This window comes from Primulina tabacum, chromosome 16, assembly GCF_025594145.1.
Source record: "Primulina tabacum isolate GXHZ01 chromosome 16, ASM2559414v2, whole genome shotgun sequence".
NCBI classification, from domain to species: domain Eukaryota; kingdom Viridiplantae; phylum Streptophyta; class Magnoliopsida; order Lamiales; family Gesneriaceae; genus Primulina; species Primulina tabacum.
This window is the reverse complement of record NC_134565.1, coordinates 31288450-31302709: the sequence shown is the minus strand read 5'-3', so window position 1 is coordinate 31302709 and position 14260 is coordinate 31288450. Positions and strand designations below refer to the sequence as shown.

Genomic DNA, 14260 nt, shown 5'->3' with positions numbered 1-14260 from the left:
TATTGTTGCTATTTGTAAGTTTTTTGTTTCGGCTTTTATCATTTTTTTTACAAATCCATTGGACGATTGACAAATTTGCTGCGAAATTACAAAATTTCAGGAGGCAGCTTGTTTGTATATTTTATCCATTTTTTGTGAAATGTGTTGATTTTCCTGAAGTGTCAATCAATTTGTCAACGAATATACTGGCAAAACTCATGTCAATTTTTTTCCCAGAATCTGATCAAAGCAGTGGTAAGGTTACCATCTCCTTTATGCTCAATATCTCTCTTGGCAATTGGGATCTTAGAGTATACTGATCAAAAAATAAAATAAAATTGGGGACTTGGATTATGGGGATAAAAACAAGGATATGCTCCGGTAGCTTTCGTTTGGAAAAGGTGCATGATGGACGTGAAGGTAAATTCACAATTCGGTATGGATCCCTCCGCCGTTGCAATTGCGTCGAGGGTTTATCAAGAACTCCTGGTCAGTCTCTACTTTTAGATATGATAAGAATCCTTTATTTCCGAGTCGATAATCGAAAGAACGATAGTAGGGATATCTTCTCTGGAAGACCTAAAATTTGGAGGGAGGGAAGATAGATGAAGGATGGTAGGCTTTTGACTTTTAGGCCTAGGACTTTGATGAAGCCAAACGTGGATTAAATAGGCTGAAAATGATGGGGAGAGTGAGACAGACCACATTTCATGTTTGGTAGGAAGTGAAAAGGGGTGGGTGTGGAGCTTGAATACTCTGGATCGATAAATGCTACTTTGAATTTTCATATTGGTTCCTCTATCACGGATGTGATCTTTAAAGATAGATGGCAGTTGCGAAGACTTGTGTTTCCCTCTTCCCAGTAGATGCAATAGCAAACAGCTAATATTCAAAATACATGCGTAGGATATATGAGTCGAAGTTAGCCTAAAACTACAACATACATATGTCAATCAAAGCAACCCTTTCGTGGCGCGTATCTTAAAATTCCTACGGGGCAAACATACCTCATACAAACATTCTTCCAAGTTTTGAAAATTGGATTCACACGGATGAACGGTAGTCAAGATTTTTAGTACAATAATAAAACATTTTTAGCTAAAATCTCATTTTTTCCCCTTAAATTAAACATCGAGAAAAGTTCCAAAACAAAACCAGACATACCATTTCTTTTGCATAAAAACGAAATTGAAATAAGTTGAACTTGTAGTTTTCAGCTATCCTTGTTTTCAAGATCTGCTAATCTATGTTTTGCATTAGCCATATAAGGGTGTTCAGGTGATGCCTTCCAGAGGCCTCCTAATATAGTCTGATGGGCACAAAGGAGCAACAACGATGAGTAAACATTAGAAGGGTAGATGTTCCAACAGAACTCTACTGCCATGAACAATATTAAACTCCAGAAAAAGAGTATTTTCCTGAGTCAGTATCAAAACACCATAAAAATAAGGAACAAGTTTAATGGCCAAGTTACCAACCGTAACCATGTGGGAAATGTCGTTCGCCACAATAAATATGGTAAGCTGTAGAAATACCTGCATTAAGAGAGAGCGCATGAATCATAATAGTTAGATCTAAAATTATGCCGCTTTTACATTTTAAAACAAAACTATGCCACTTTTGAAGCAAATACTAACAATGCACAACATCCATGCATGAAATTATGGAATCACATGAAAATAATCAAAATTCTAAAAAACGTGAAGCGTGACGAAGCCCAACGTACAACTTTCATGTTTAAGCAGGTTTAGTGTGAGATTAGGCATGGGAAAACATTTTTAGTTTTTAGTATTATTTTAATTACATTAAGAAAATTAATAGAATAAATAACACATAAATATACAAATTTCAAGTTGCTTAGGCAGCAGTTTTTGGGATTTTGTATTGTGTTTTAGTTTGATCTCCTGTTTTTTATGCTTGATTTTTGGTTTCTGTTTTAACGCTTAGCTCTGTTTTAAAGTCGAATATCAATATCTCGAACTTACAAAATCTCAGGGCATGAATAATAGAGAAAAGATTAGGTAACCAACTTCTGCAAATGGTGAAGAACCCAGACCAGTAGATCAAACATGAATGGTGTGGCTTCAGAGCATGAAAAGGTAAGAAACCGAATGCCGTGAGAAATAAGTCATTTTGGGTCAACAAGAAAACAATTTCTTGCGCATGGTCACCTTATTATAAAAAACTAAATATAATTATAGGTGATGCATTCGCTTCCAAATATTTACACTCAATAAAAAACAGAGATCTCAAATATCCCATAAGTATTTAAAAGTTTTAACACATTCATCCCGATCAATTCAACATAGAATAATCACATCCTGAAATTTACCTCTAGGTTTTTCTCTTCGACCAACAGCTTAATCTCTTCAATTTGTTGTTTCTGTTCTTTATTCAAGCTCAAAAGCTCCCTCTCACTTCTCAGCACCATCGCCAATGTCCTTGTATTCTCCTTCACCTCAGTCGAAGCCTTTCTCGAACAATGTCCTCCCGGTTAAAAAATCTATGTTATTCTTATGGGGTTTTTATGTTTAAGTTTTTGAAGCACCGGTTTCCCTTGTGCTGGGAAGTGGAAGAGAGAAATAAGTGAGTTATTCCTACTGCTGTCTTGTTCCTAAAATGAACAGACTTGGTATATGATATTGTTTTATAGTTTGGTCTCCTGTTTTTTATGCTTGTGTTTTCTTATGCTTTGTGGTTTTTTGTTTTGGTTTCTGCTTTAACGTTTAGCTCAGCCAACTAATGGATCTAGCTTGAACTTGATAGAAGGGATTAAAAGTCTTTGTTGTGCTTGTGAAAAGGTTTTAAGCTAATTGTTATTGATTCGCAAAATTCGCCTTCGTTGTATTTGAGGAAATAAATCATTTAAAATATTTTATTACTTTTTACTTTGCGTAAAGAAAAGGCATAACTTTTTTTGTTTTTGAGAGGAAAAAATACCGTGTTTTCGGAGAAAAAAAGTCCTACCGATAGTAAAACATTTATCTTATAGTCTAAAAAATGTTTAATTACAAAAAATTAATATGGACCTATGAGAACTCTGAATTACATTCAATAAAACATTCATTTATAGTACTTGTTTTTATTTTATTCTTTACATCAGTTTACTTTTTTTGCGTTACAATACATAAATAACTTTTACTAATGTTATTGATATGTTGTATTTTTTTGCTGATATATCCATTGTTGACCATTTGAAAATGTGTATAAGTTGCAATATTATTGACAACTAGCTAATGTTTGATATATAGCTAGCTCGTTCCCAGTTTTGATCAGTGCCCACTATTTATAATTTTTAACTTGTAGATATAATCGATAAAAAAACCAATACATAATGTAGCTACTCAAAATATATTAATGCTTATGAGTGAATACATTCAACAATTTATGTTTACTCCGAGATTAGAAATTTAAATAGGCTAAACGGCTTGTTGTCCTAAATTGTTTAGTTCTCGGTTCTTTAACATGATATGATTAGAATTTCTGAATAATTTCGTTCGCATTTAATTAAATTTTTATAATTGGATCCCAATCAATATGCTAGAAGTTAACTCGTTTTATTATCGGATTTGTTTTCCTCAGGTACAACTCAACATCTAGAAACAAAGAATGAAATCACCTTGTAATACTATGAACATAACTAAACTTTTTATGCTTTCTAAGTATGTGATATTTGCAAAAATTCTGTAGCATATGTATAAATTATCATATTGTTATAATATCTACACTTTATTAATATTCAGTTAGCATGCTTTATCCTGATTGTTTCACCTTGTCCGTGCAGGCAATGAACGGCCCGGATCATTCCACATGAGTGATCCGGGCCCACCTCCATGTAAAAAAAAAAAATTGACTCGGAAAAATCCGAGCCGTTGGATCGACCCTTGCGGGCACTGCCAGCAGAGGTAGAGTCGAGTAAACCGCTTTATCCTATCTATAACTTCTTTTTAATTATAGTATGACTACCAATATGCAACAAAAAAAAAAAAAAACATTATATATTGCCCAATAAATCTGGGTAAACACCTCAAATATTGAGGTGTCAATACCTAGTATATATATAATTGGTATTGATATAAAATTAGAGGGTTTGATATAAGCTATATATGTGTTAATATAACATTAATGAACTTTATATATTTTTTTTATGGGCTTTCTTATGTTTTGGTTAGTATGGACTATGGATAAATGTACGGAAATCTTTCTTATCTACAATACTACCCCTGGAGTCCAGACTAACCAAAACATAAGAAAGCTCATATAAAAATACAAAGTTCATTAATGTAATATTAACTCATAAAAAGCAAACATATAGAACTTATATCAAACCCTCTAATTTTATATCAATACCAATTAACATAAAATAAATATGACTTTGTGAGATAGCCCGAGCCCACAAAGATATGTCCATGTCATGTGCTATTAACGGTAAAAGCACAAGTATTGGCTTATTGCATGTGAAATAATTTAAAATAAATCCAAAACGTAAAGAATAGAAAAAAAAAACCCAAAGGAATTGAGTTCGGATGTAGACATGAGGCAATAGTTACTTTTGTTCGGAAATAAATTGAAAATATACATGGTAGTTTAATTTAGATGGAAAATTGACAAGAAAGGAGAATTTAATTAAATTTGTAACATGTTTTACCTTTAAGATAGATATATACAAAGGATAATTTTGGAATTATAAAAAACACTTCATATGCATGTCAAAACATTTTGTCCCTCAAAACATTACTTACTCCAAGGGACAAAATGTTTTAACTTTTTGGAAGGGTGCAGATATATACTTCCCAGTTCCCGCGATAGGTAGATGAGGGGTTTAGACCCAAATGTATACATTTCGGCAACCATAACACTGCCACTCTTTGCAAGATACGAATAACATCGATGGACCTCACAATTTCATCAATAAATGCAAACCTTGAATCATCAACTAATCCTCTGTAGTTTGTTGCCAATCACAGAAAGCTTCAAACTTATCTGGCATTAGTTGGTTGCATCAGCAATCGCGATAAATATCGCCAAATAACATTTCTCTGCTCATCAATCAAAGTCGGCATAACGCGCTGGAAAGAGCACACCTGAAATTTAATGTGAAATATGGTATGTTCGGAGAAGTAACATCTTTTGACACATCTTTACTCAGTATTACTGTTAGACAGAAACAAGAGTGAAAAACATTGGTAACATTTAACCATGCAAGAACCCATATATAAGAAACATAGATATTTCAGTCTGGTCGAGCAAGCTAGAAAGATACACAGATGATTACAAAACATAGTTTCTTTACTAAATAAAAATATCCCAACATAGAGTAACCAGATGATGCAGAAACATATATAGGTTAATTTACAGATGATTCATCCCAACCACAAAAATTGAACTAAAAAAACAACACACAAAAAATTCATAATTAACTGTAGTTAAACAGATGGTGCAAGATAAAAGTCAGGAGAACAAATCATCAACAAATTAAATTCAACATGGTGAGAGTTGTGGACGTTGTGATCTATGTGACGATAAAGAAGGAGAGGGTCTGAACGAGGGATCAAAGATAAAGGCATTTTCTCCTTAACCATTGCAGAAAGGCAAAAGAGCACTCAGATTCCAAGCGCCAGTAAAAAGCTTGAGAGAACCAAGACCCATGGTCAAAATTATGACCAAAAAAACGAAAATAGAGTCAATGGAGGAGGTTTTTGCCCTAAACCAGAAATAGTTGAACAAGGCACAAAATTCGACAAATATTTCATCACCAACAAATACAGTCAGGTTAACCAGGCATTCTCATGACAATACCGGGTGAACAGAATAAGGATCTAAAGGTGGCAACATAGCATCAAAATCCTGTGCACATGTACAATGATTCAAAAGCCACCATATGGCAAGTGAGACAGAATGATTTATTACAGATTAACATTTCATTCCTCTTACTGAAAAAAAAAAATCAAAACAGCAACTAAATAGTTGCTTCAATATAGGAGAAACAGAATGCTGACCTATATGCAAGCAACAACCAAAGTGTTCACTGATGATCTAAATTAAGACATCTAACATGAGCTTCACACCTCAAAAAGAATAGTGCATTTCTCTTTAACCGCAGACCAGCTCCTTTGTAATTGAACATTACCATGTTCCACTAAATTGTAATGAAGTCTTTAGCAGTACTTTTGACACGATGTTTACATGGAAAACACAAACAAGAAGTATCTAAGCGACAGAAAATGGTTCGCTGACATGCATCATAAATTGCGTGCTGAAATTTAAAAAAAAAACTACATATAGAAAAAGAGAAGTGGAAAAGGCAGGTGGATGAGGGAGAAAGAGGAAGATAGAGGCTTAATTGGATGAGTACCGTATAAATCATTTGGAAGAAGAAATCCGGTGTAGGGAAGAAATCCAACTACTTGACGGACCAATGCTATCACCATTTTCACGAGTAGCATTTGCTTCAGTTGATAAATTAGGTTTTGAGGCATTCCCTTTTGCCACAACAGCAGGAGTGAATGAAGTAGGTGTCAACTGAGATACACCGCTTAGCACCTACAAAAGAAAGGACATCGTATTTCTAGGTTAACTAGAAAAGGAAAAACATGATATGATTGCCCCAAGCAATAACGTACACAAATCAATGTTACGAACACATTATCACAAAAACAAATAATTTATTCTTGAAGAAAGGAAAGGGAATAAGCTTGTTCCACTTTCTCTAACCAAAAAGGTAGCGTACATTTCTATCCATAGGAATCTCATAAGTAAGATTTCGATTCGCCGGTGATTTAAATTGCACGTGAACACCAGGATTGGTAGCAGCATTACTCGACCTCATACGTTCACCTAATTCAGCCGAAAACAATGCATTATTATCTGCAAAAATGACATGCAAAAGATTCCAGAATTAGCAATCTCACGAAATTTGGAATTATCCCTCTTATATGCATAATGAAATACTACAGTTATCCTTATTCTCAATCTGTTTTTCATGCATTGTATTTCAATTTCAACCTTGGTCAGACATTCTCGCAGCACTGAAAACCATATGACAAAAACTAGGCTCGAACAATTAACTTAGAGAGTATATGCACTCCAATGCATAACTCCGTTGCTTGAAAATAATTGAATCGAGAATATTATTTTCAACGGGAACCAACATATAATCATAAGTTCTCATTTATCGACGAAATCTATGTGAGTATCAAAATTTTAACCTCGATGCTTTTCCATGTCCATTGGAGTTGCTCGGCTGCCCTCACAAGGAATTGGCTGTAAAATAAATCAACAAATGTTTGAATATTATGCATACCAACTCACACAGTAAATGAATATTTTTTATAGTAATCTTTCCAAGTAAGCCATGAAGCATGTTGAATCGGGAAAATAAAATGAGATAACAAGGTAAACAATTTACACCTGCTGCTGGTTTTCACTTGTTTGTGCCTGCTGATACTTCAGAATGGTCCAGTCAAATAGGTAATCAAATTCATACCCTGCAAGATGACAAGAAACAAATCAATACTTCAAGCAATAAAAGATAAGGGGACAATTCACAAATCAAATCCATACTTCAGTTTTCCAAACAATTTACAATATCCAAGAGTGTGATTTATCATCCTCGTGAACTTTTATGAAGCACAATATCTACGTAAACCTGGAATAAAGCATTGGCCCTAACCTTCACGGGTAAACCGTTCACGAAACAGGCGTTTCAAAAATCCATAATCAGGCCGTTGGTCAAATTTCAACGAATGACAATAATGGAAGTAGGATGCAAATTCCATAGGATGAGACTTGCACAAAACCTTCAAGACATAATTGATGAACAACAAAATATAGAATAAAAAAAGACCAGAATTATAATTATAGATGAATGTATCCACCTCAATAGTAGTTGACAGCTTTTTTTCACAAATTTTGTCATATTTTTGCTTCTTCGTAGCAGCTTTCAGTCCCTGCCACGGAAGGCTAGAAGAAGATTCTTGGTTGGTCAAAAGATGTACAAGTAATTATCACATCCTTAAACAATGGAAAACATATTCAAAAATAGTGAAGGAGAAAAGAAGAAGCACACCTTCCTCTCAAGAAATACAGAAGTACATATCCAAGGGACTCTAAATCATCTCGACAGCTTTGCTCTTCAAAATAAATAAAATGGGAGTTCAGAGCCTATCTCGTCACTCTTTTACTGAAATAAACCAAACAAAAGGAAGTCTTCTCCTAGCTTTACCAATCCCAAGATGTGTATTACAACTTGCATACCGCGCAGTTCCTGTCAAATTCCTATTCTCCCTGTAGAGTTCAAAGTTAAACAAAATAATGAAGATCAATAAACCTGAGATAGAATGCCACACACAAGTGGAATGACATGAAAACACAGAAACAAATCAGAATATGATTCAAATAGTGGAAATTTTTTTATTAATTTTAATTTCCAAAAAAAAAACACAAATGAAGGATATAAAAAATGAACAAAGTAAGATGTCAAATGAGGTGTGGCCAACCTCAGGCAAACCAATTACTCAATTGGTGGACCATGAGGTTTCTCAGGAGTCAGGACTTAAATCCCCAAGCTCAAACAACATCAATTACATACATGAGAATTTATCATAAAAATTAACAAAAATTGAGCAATTTTACCAATGGTTCCATAATTCAAAGAGTGAAAAATGTAACCTGTATGTAATGTGCCGGTTACTCGAATCTCGATATCTTTTAGCGAGGCCGAAATCAATAATATAAACCTATGGAGTGCGGTAAGGGAATAAAATTACAAAAAAAGACGAGGTGAAGGGCCAGAAGAAATGGTAAACATAACAATGCCATACCTGATTTGCTTTTCGACCAAGACCCATCAAAAAGTTATCAGGTTTAATATCCCGATGTAAAATCCCCTTAGAATGCACAAATTCTATTCGAGTTATCTGTAGATGCAAAAAAAAAAAAGAGAAAAACTCCAAATCAGAATACCAAAACAAGTTGTGACCGCAGAAATAAGATAACAAAGTATCGTTTATGTATTAACATACCACTTGATCAGCCAACATCAAGACGGTCTTCAATGATAATTTCCGACCACAATACATGAAGAGATCTTCAAGGCTTGGACCGAGTAAATCAAGGACAAGAACATTGTCATCCCTGTCCACACCAGACCACTTTGTACCTGGTATGCCACCTAAGAAGAGAGAAATAGAAATACGTTATAGGTAAATAATGAAGACACAGTTTGTAATTTCAATACATCATGCTAACTCAGCAAACTAAACATGTTTACTGGAAGCAACATCATGCCACAGGACATAAAATAAATCTCAAGGTGACACTATCATCTTTGTCAGTGTTGCTGACAATCAAACAAATTGATGAATATCGACTGAATATATACACAATAAAGCTCAATTTAACATATCGGCAAAGTAACTTCTGATATACTTCCTTTATCTCAGTCATCAAATTAAAATAAGATTCTCTCAGAGACTAAATTACAGACATCTTTGAACTTAAAATTTTCTTCCGCAAATGATGCAATAAATTATATGTCATTTCCATTTCAAAATTATTATCATAATTAAGACGAACAACTGACAACATGTGAGATTTTCGGTGCTCATACGAAAAGTTTTGACTTCCTTTTTTTGTTTTATATGGATAGCGTCGAAGGACTGCTCAATCCAAGCTTGACAGTAATAACAACGAATGTCGTCCGGTCACCTTGTTCCTTTTTAGTAAAGCAATAAATGTTCTTAAAAGCACACAATTACTTCCCCACATAGGCGAATTACGTGTGAATTTGATTGGAATGAACCAATCATCAATCTATTATGTCATTCACACAACCCATGGATTTGAAAAACACGTGCCAATTGCACACCGAATCCCTTGGGATTCAATAGTACATACTTCCTCCTTGAAGAATCCTGTATAAGTTGGCCTCATAAAGAAGTTGATGGTGCTTGGTTTTATTATTTTCCTGAAAACAGAAACAAATAGAAAACTTTTGATTAGCATCCAATATCACAATGACTAAAAATCTTTTCAACAAATAAACAAATACAGACAATTGTTCCATTTCTGTTAACAGGACCTTCCAAATTAAACAAACCAAATTTCTAACAATCCCACGTTTAGTCGATTTGACATAGTATAAAGGATCAATTCAAGTGCAATGTGGTCATGTTTTTGAAGCAAATTGGTATGAGGAACCTGATTTGATACTCCTTTAACACAACCTTTGACACAAATTGATGTGAAACCACTTAAACCTACTTACAAGCACACAAAATAGCAATGAACCTAAATTACAGTGGCTTTAGTCTAATTAGCACTTCTATTTCATGAAAAATAATAATTAAACAACAAGAGATCCACTCCGCTACATGCAACTTTACAATTCTATTCCATCTCTCATCAAATTATAAGCAAAAATGTACAGAACAGAACAACCAGATACGAAGAAATAGAAAACATCAGTTTCATTAGCTAAAGAGGGGGGAACTTACGATTTTCACAGCGACGATCTCAAAACTATCAACATGCGTAGCTGCATAGGGGAAAAAGGTCAGAAAAATCATACAAATAAAAAAATGGCTAACCTAAAGTGACGAAAAGAAGTATGATACATAAATTGAAAAGATAACTCGCCGAGAAAGATTTCACCGAAGGATCCACTACCGATCTTACGGCCGAGCTTGAATTTGCCTCCGATGATCCTTTCCATCAGATCCAATCTCAATTCTCATCAATCGAATCGAAGCTCCTCAAAATTAGTGTTCGCAAAGAGCAATGGAGAATTTTTTTTTTCCCGGGAAGAAAACAGAAGCCACACACCTTAGAGGGCTTTTTATTTAATTGTTCGTTAGGTGATATGTTATTATCACTGTCCAAAAAAAGAAAAGAAAAGATTCATTGACGAGTTGCACTAGGGATGGCGGGCTGGGCTGGACCGGACCGGATTGGACCGGAGAAGAGAGACGGATTTGTCATTCTCATTTTTGTCCTCGAACTTCACCTCCATCTTCATTCCTGTTTCGATCTTAGTTTTTTATCATTGAGATCAAATCTTTATCCTGGTTTCAAAAATATTAGTTTGGCAATACAAGGACATGTTCAAAAAATTTCTTAAATCAAAATTTATTATTATATATTATTATTAGTAATAATATTTTTATTAATATTTTAAAAATTAATATTATTATATTAATAATAGTGATAATAATGTTATTTACTTATTGATATTATTTTTGGTGTGCGTTGGAGAATGAAAATAATAAGAGTATGTCTCTTGTGAGATTGTCTCACGTATTTTATCTGTGAGATGTGTCAGCTTTATTGATATTCACGATAAAAGTAATATTCTTAGTATAAAAAAGTAATATTTTTTTATGGATAATCCAAATAAGATATATGTTTCACAAAATACGACTCGTGAGATCGTTTCACACAAGTTTTTATTAAATAATAATTTCTTAGTTGTTTCAAATTAGTTCAGAGATTTTAAAAAATCTTCTAATTCGAAAAAGTGTCAGATTTTACCCGTGACCCCATATATGTGGAGAAAGTTGCCATCCTTAAGCTGTACGGTCCACTTGCGCTACGATTCTGTCCGTCCTGGCGGTTTATTTCATCCTACTCATGTGGGCATTGCCCCCATGATATGATAGATGGCAAAGATTTGCCCATGCATATATAGGACCTACTTTTTTTTTTTTGAATTTATGTGTGGCAAGATCTTACCCGTTGAAATGAAGTGAGGATAGTACCTACGTAAGTAGGATCTCATTAACCCGTCTGGCAACCCATGTTGATTTGGTGGCATGCAAACGTGGAGGAGAGATGAATCATGAAGATTTTTTAGTCATTTCAAGTCCTCGTGATTTTTTAGTTCAGAAAAATAATTTTAGTCTTTTATAATTTTTTCTCAATTTAAAATTTTTTGGTTATTAAATTTAGGTTTTAGTTATATATATTTTATTTTTAATAATTTTAATATATTTCTTGTTAAAAATGTTGATGTGATACTACATTTATTATCGATATATCAGTGTCACACAAAAAAAATATAAAACAAAATCGCAAATATGTGTTTATAGGACCAAAAGTTAATTTTCCATTTATTCTATGGATGATTATTGAAAGATTATTTCCCCGATATATAAATATTAAAAACAAGTAATAAAATGAATTTTTTCCATATAAATTAATTGCTCAATCAAAATTTTGGCTAATTTGTCAAACATTTCTCAAGCATATTCATCGGTCGTGCAAATAATTTTATTCTACAATTCCAAGTTACTTTAAACTCTAACTCCATGATCTTTATAATTAAAACGAAAAACCGTATTAGTTAAACATCATGACACCATTTGGTTCGTGTGATAAGATAAGTAAATGATATATAATATAAATGATTATAAAATAAAAAGTAAGTATAAACAACAAATTATGATAACTTATATGATGTTTGACATGATTTTAACTCGTTTGATTATTTTTGTTAATTATTTACTAAATTGCCATCATCATATATTAATTAGTAATATATTCTTAAAATGATTGAATAAATAAATAAAATTTCTAGAATTAATTGATTTAAAAAATTATAAATAAAATTAAAATATTATATTAATTATTAAATTTTTATTAATTCCAGTTTCCGAAAATAGCTAAAAAATTGATTAATATTTTAAAAAATAATTAAATTTTGATAATAACATAAATATCCATTTATTTATTATGATAATTAAGATATTAATACAAATTTGAATATTAAATAATGGTTAATAACAATTATAATATTATTGCTAAAAATAATATAATAATAAAAATATGATCAATAATAATTAAATTATTTATAATATTAGTCAAAGTAAAAATTATATTTAAATATTTTTAAATTTTTTGAATTTATAATCATTTTAAACTTTAGCATATTAAAGAAAATTTTAAATTAATCAAACATTATCCCTTCTCATCCAAAAGATTATATAATCACCAATAAAAGGATAATTATGCATACAGTACGGGCCGGGTGCGGGTTGAACGGACCTATCACAATCTTAATCATGTACACCAAACACATTTTTTTTTAATAAAAAAGCACGATGCAACCATTCCACGATGCTATATATTTTATTAAATGCAGAAAAAAAAAATTAAATTTAAATGTGTATTAGGCTATTGAATCAATTTTTCCACAATTATATTATACATGTTTAATTCACCAATAATAGTGCAATTTTAAGCTAATTATAAGATAGATTGACAAGAATTTTTTTTTTTTAAAAAATTTAATTGGATATTTAGTTGTTTTCTTTATCAATTCAAGTTGGGCTATGCACACTACTTCAAGCTAATGAATCTGTAGTTTGGAGTTATTAAGTTTAGTTATATTTTTATCGAACGTAAAACAAGGTGTTTTTAGTTTGTTCTCTAGTTAGATATAACAGGTCTCTCTCAAATGAAAATTCTTACGAGTATCTCAATCTTGGGGCTCCTGCTCTCGTAAAATTTCTCCCGCGTCATCAATGCCTAAATCAAAGACCTCCAGACTAAAATAATTAAGTTCATAGAGTGTGAACTCAATTGGTATTCACACACACACACACACACATATATATATATATATATAATGGCTCCACCCATATATGTATATGTATATATGCATGTGTGTGTGATGGGCATAAACGAATCGAATTGACCAGAATATCAGTAAAAATTAAAGGCTCGAATTCATTTAGAATTAAGTATATTCGAGTCCTAGCTCGATTCGAAATTCGAAATTTTTTTATTTTTTTGCTCGAGTTTCGACTCGAAAGGAAATTCGAGTTCGGCTCAAAATCGTCGAACTTATTCTCGAGTTATTTGAATTATTGTTCGAATATCATGGTTCAAAAATGAAGGTTTCGAAAGCTCGAAACATTCCCAAGGCTTGAAATATATTAATATATATATAAATATATCATATTAATAAAATATTAAAGCTCACGAATTATCTAATAAAAATAGTCTTGATTCGAGTTCGGTTCGAAAAGATGTTTGAATATTCTCGAGTTCGGTTCAAATCCGTAAATTTGAGTATAAATTAAATATTTATTAAATCGATTCGAAAAATTCGCGAACCAAGTCGATTTGTTTAGAACACTGATGTGTGCGCACAGGTGCCCTGTCATATAAATTACGAACAATATTCTTATTAAATGAATTAAAATTAGAATTATTTACAAAAATTATTACATATTTGCATAAAACTAATGCAAAGTTTAGAATGAAAGTGGCTAATTTAAGT

The 14260-nt window shown here is 32.3% G+C and overlaps 1 protein-coding gene and 1 long non-coding RNA gene across 3 annotated transcripts; both read right to left on the bottom strand.

Moving 5' to 3' along the window:
* Window positions 1-998: 998 nt before the first annotated feature.
* Window positions 999-1770, bottom strand: LOC142529514 (uncharacterized). Its single transcript, XR_012815910.1, has 2 exons — window positions 1458-1770; window positions 999-1376 (listed from the first exon to the last, which is right to left on the bottom strand). It is a non-coding gene; the product is annotated as an uncharacterized LOC142529514 (long non-coding RNA).
* A 3091-nt stretch (window positions 1771-4861) lies between these two features.
* LOC142528923 (casein kinase 1-like protein 3) lies at window positions 4862-10863 on the bottom strand. 2 transcript variants are annotated; one of them, XM_075634211.1, is made up of 15 exons: window positions 10618-10863; window positions 10476-10516; window positions 9877-9946; window positions 9003-9151; window positions 8802-8897; window positions 8650-8717; window positions 8204-8265; window positions 8048-8111; window positions 7857-7941; window positions 7652-7778; window positions 7390-7466; window positions 7188-7242; window positions 6710-6846; window positions 6335-6522; window positions 4862-5063 (listed from the first exon to the last, which is right to left on the bottom strand). In XM_075634211.1, the coding sequence occupies exons 1-14, from the start codon at window positions 10691-10693 to the stop codon at window positions 6343-6345; spliced, it is 1287 nt and encodes a 428-aa protein (XP_075490326.1). In that variant the 5' UTR covers window positions 10694-10863; the 3' UTR covers window positions 4862-5063; window positions 6335-6342. The 2 variants fall into 2 exon arrangements, with proteins under 2 accessions (XP_075490326.1, XP_075490327.1); XM_075634212.1 differs by lacking the exons at window positions 9877-9946; window positions 10476-10516.
* Window positions 10864-14260: the final 3397 nt, after the last annotated feature.

What these genes read in the sequence shown, in the direction of transcription:
- LOC142528923 (XM_075634211.1), bottom strand. Translation starts at nt 10,693, where the DNA reads ATGGAAAGGATCATCGGAGGCAAATTCAAGCTCGGCCGTAAGATCGGT. An exon ending in CTGTATTTCTTGAGAGGAAG is followed by an intron (nt 7,942 to 8,047) that starts GTGTGCTTCTTC and finishes ATCTTCTTCTAG; the next exon opens with CCTTCCGTGGCAGGGACTGA. An exon ending in AGCTGTCAACTACTATTGAG is followed by an intron (nt 7,779 to 7,856) that starts GTGGATACATTC and finishes TATGTCTTGAAG; the next exon opens with GTTTTGTGCAAGTCTCATCC.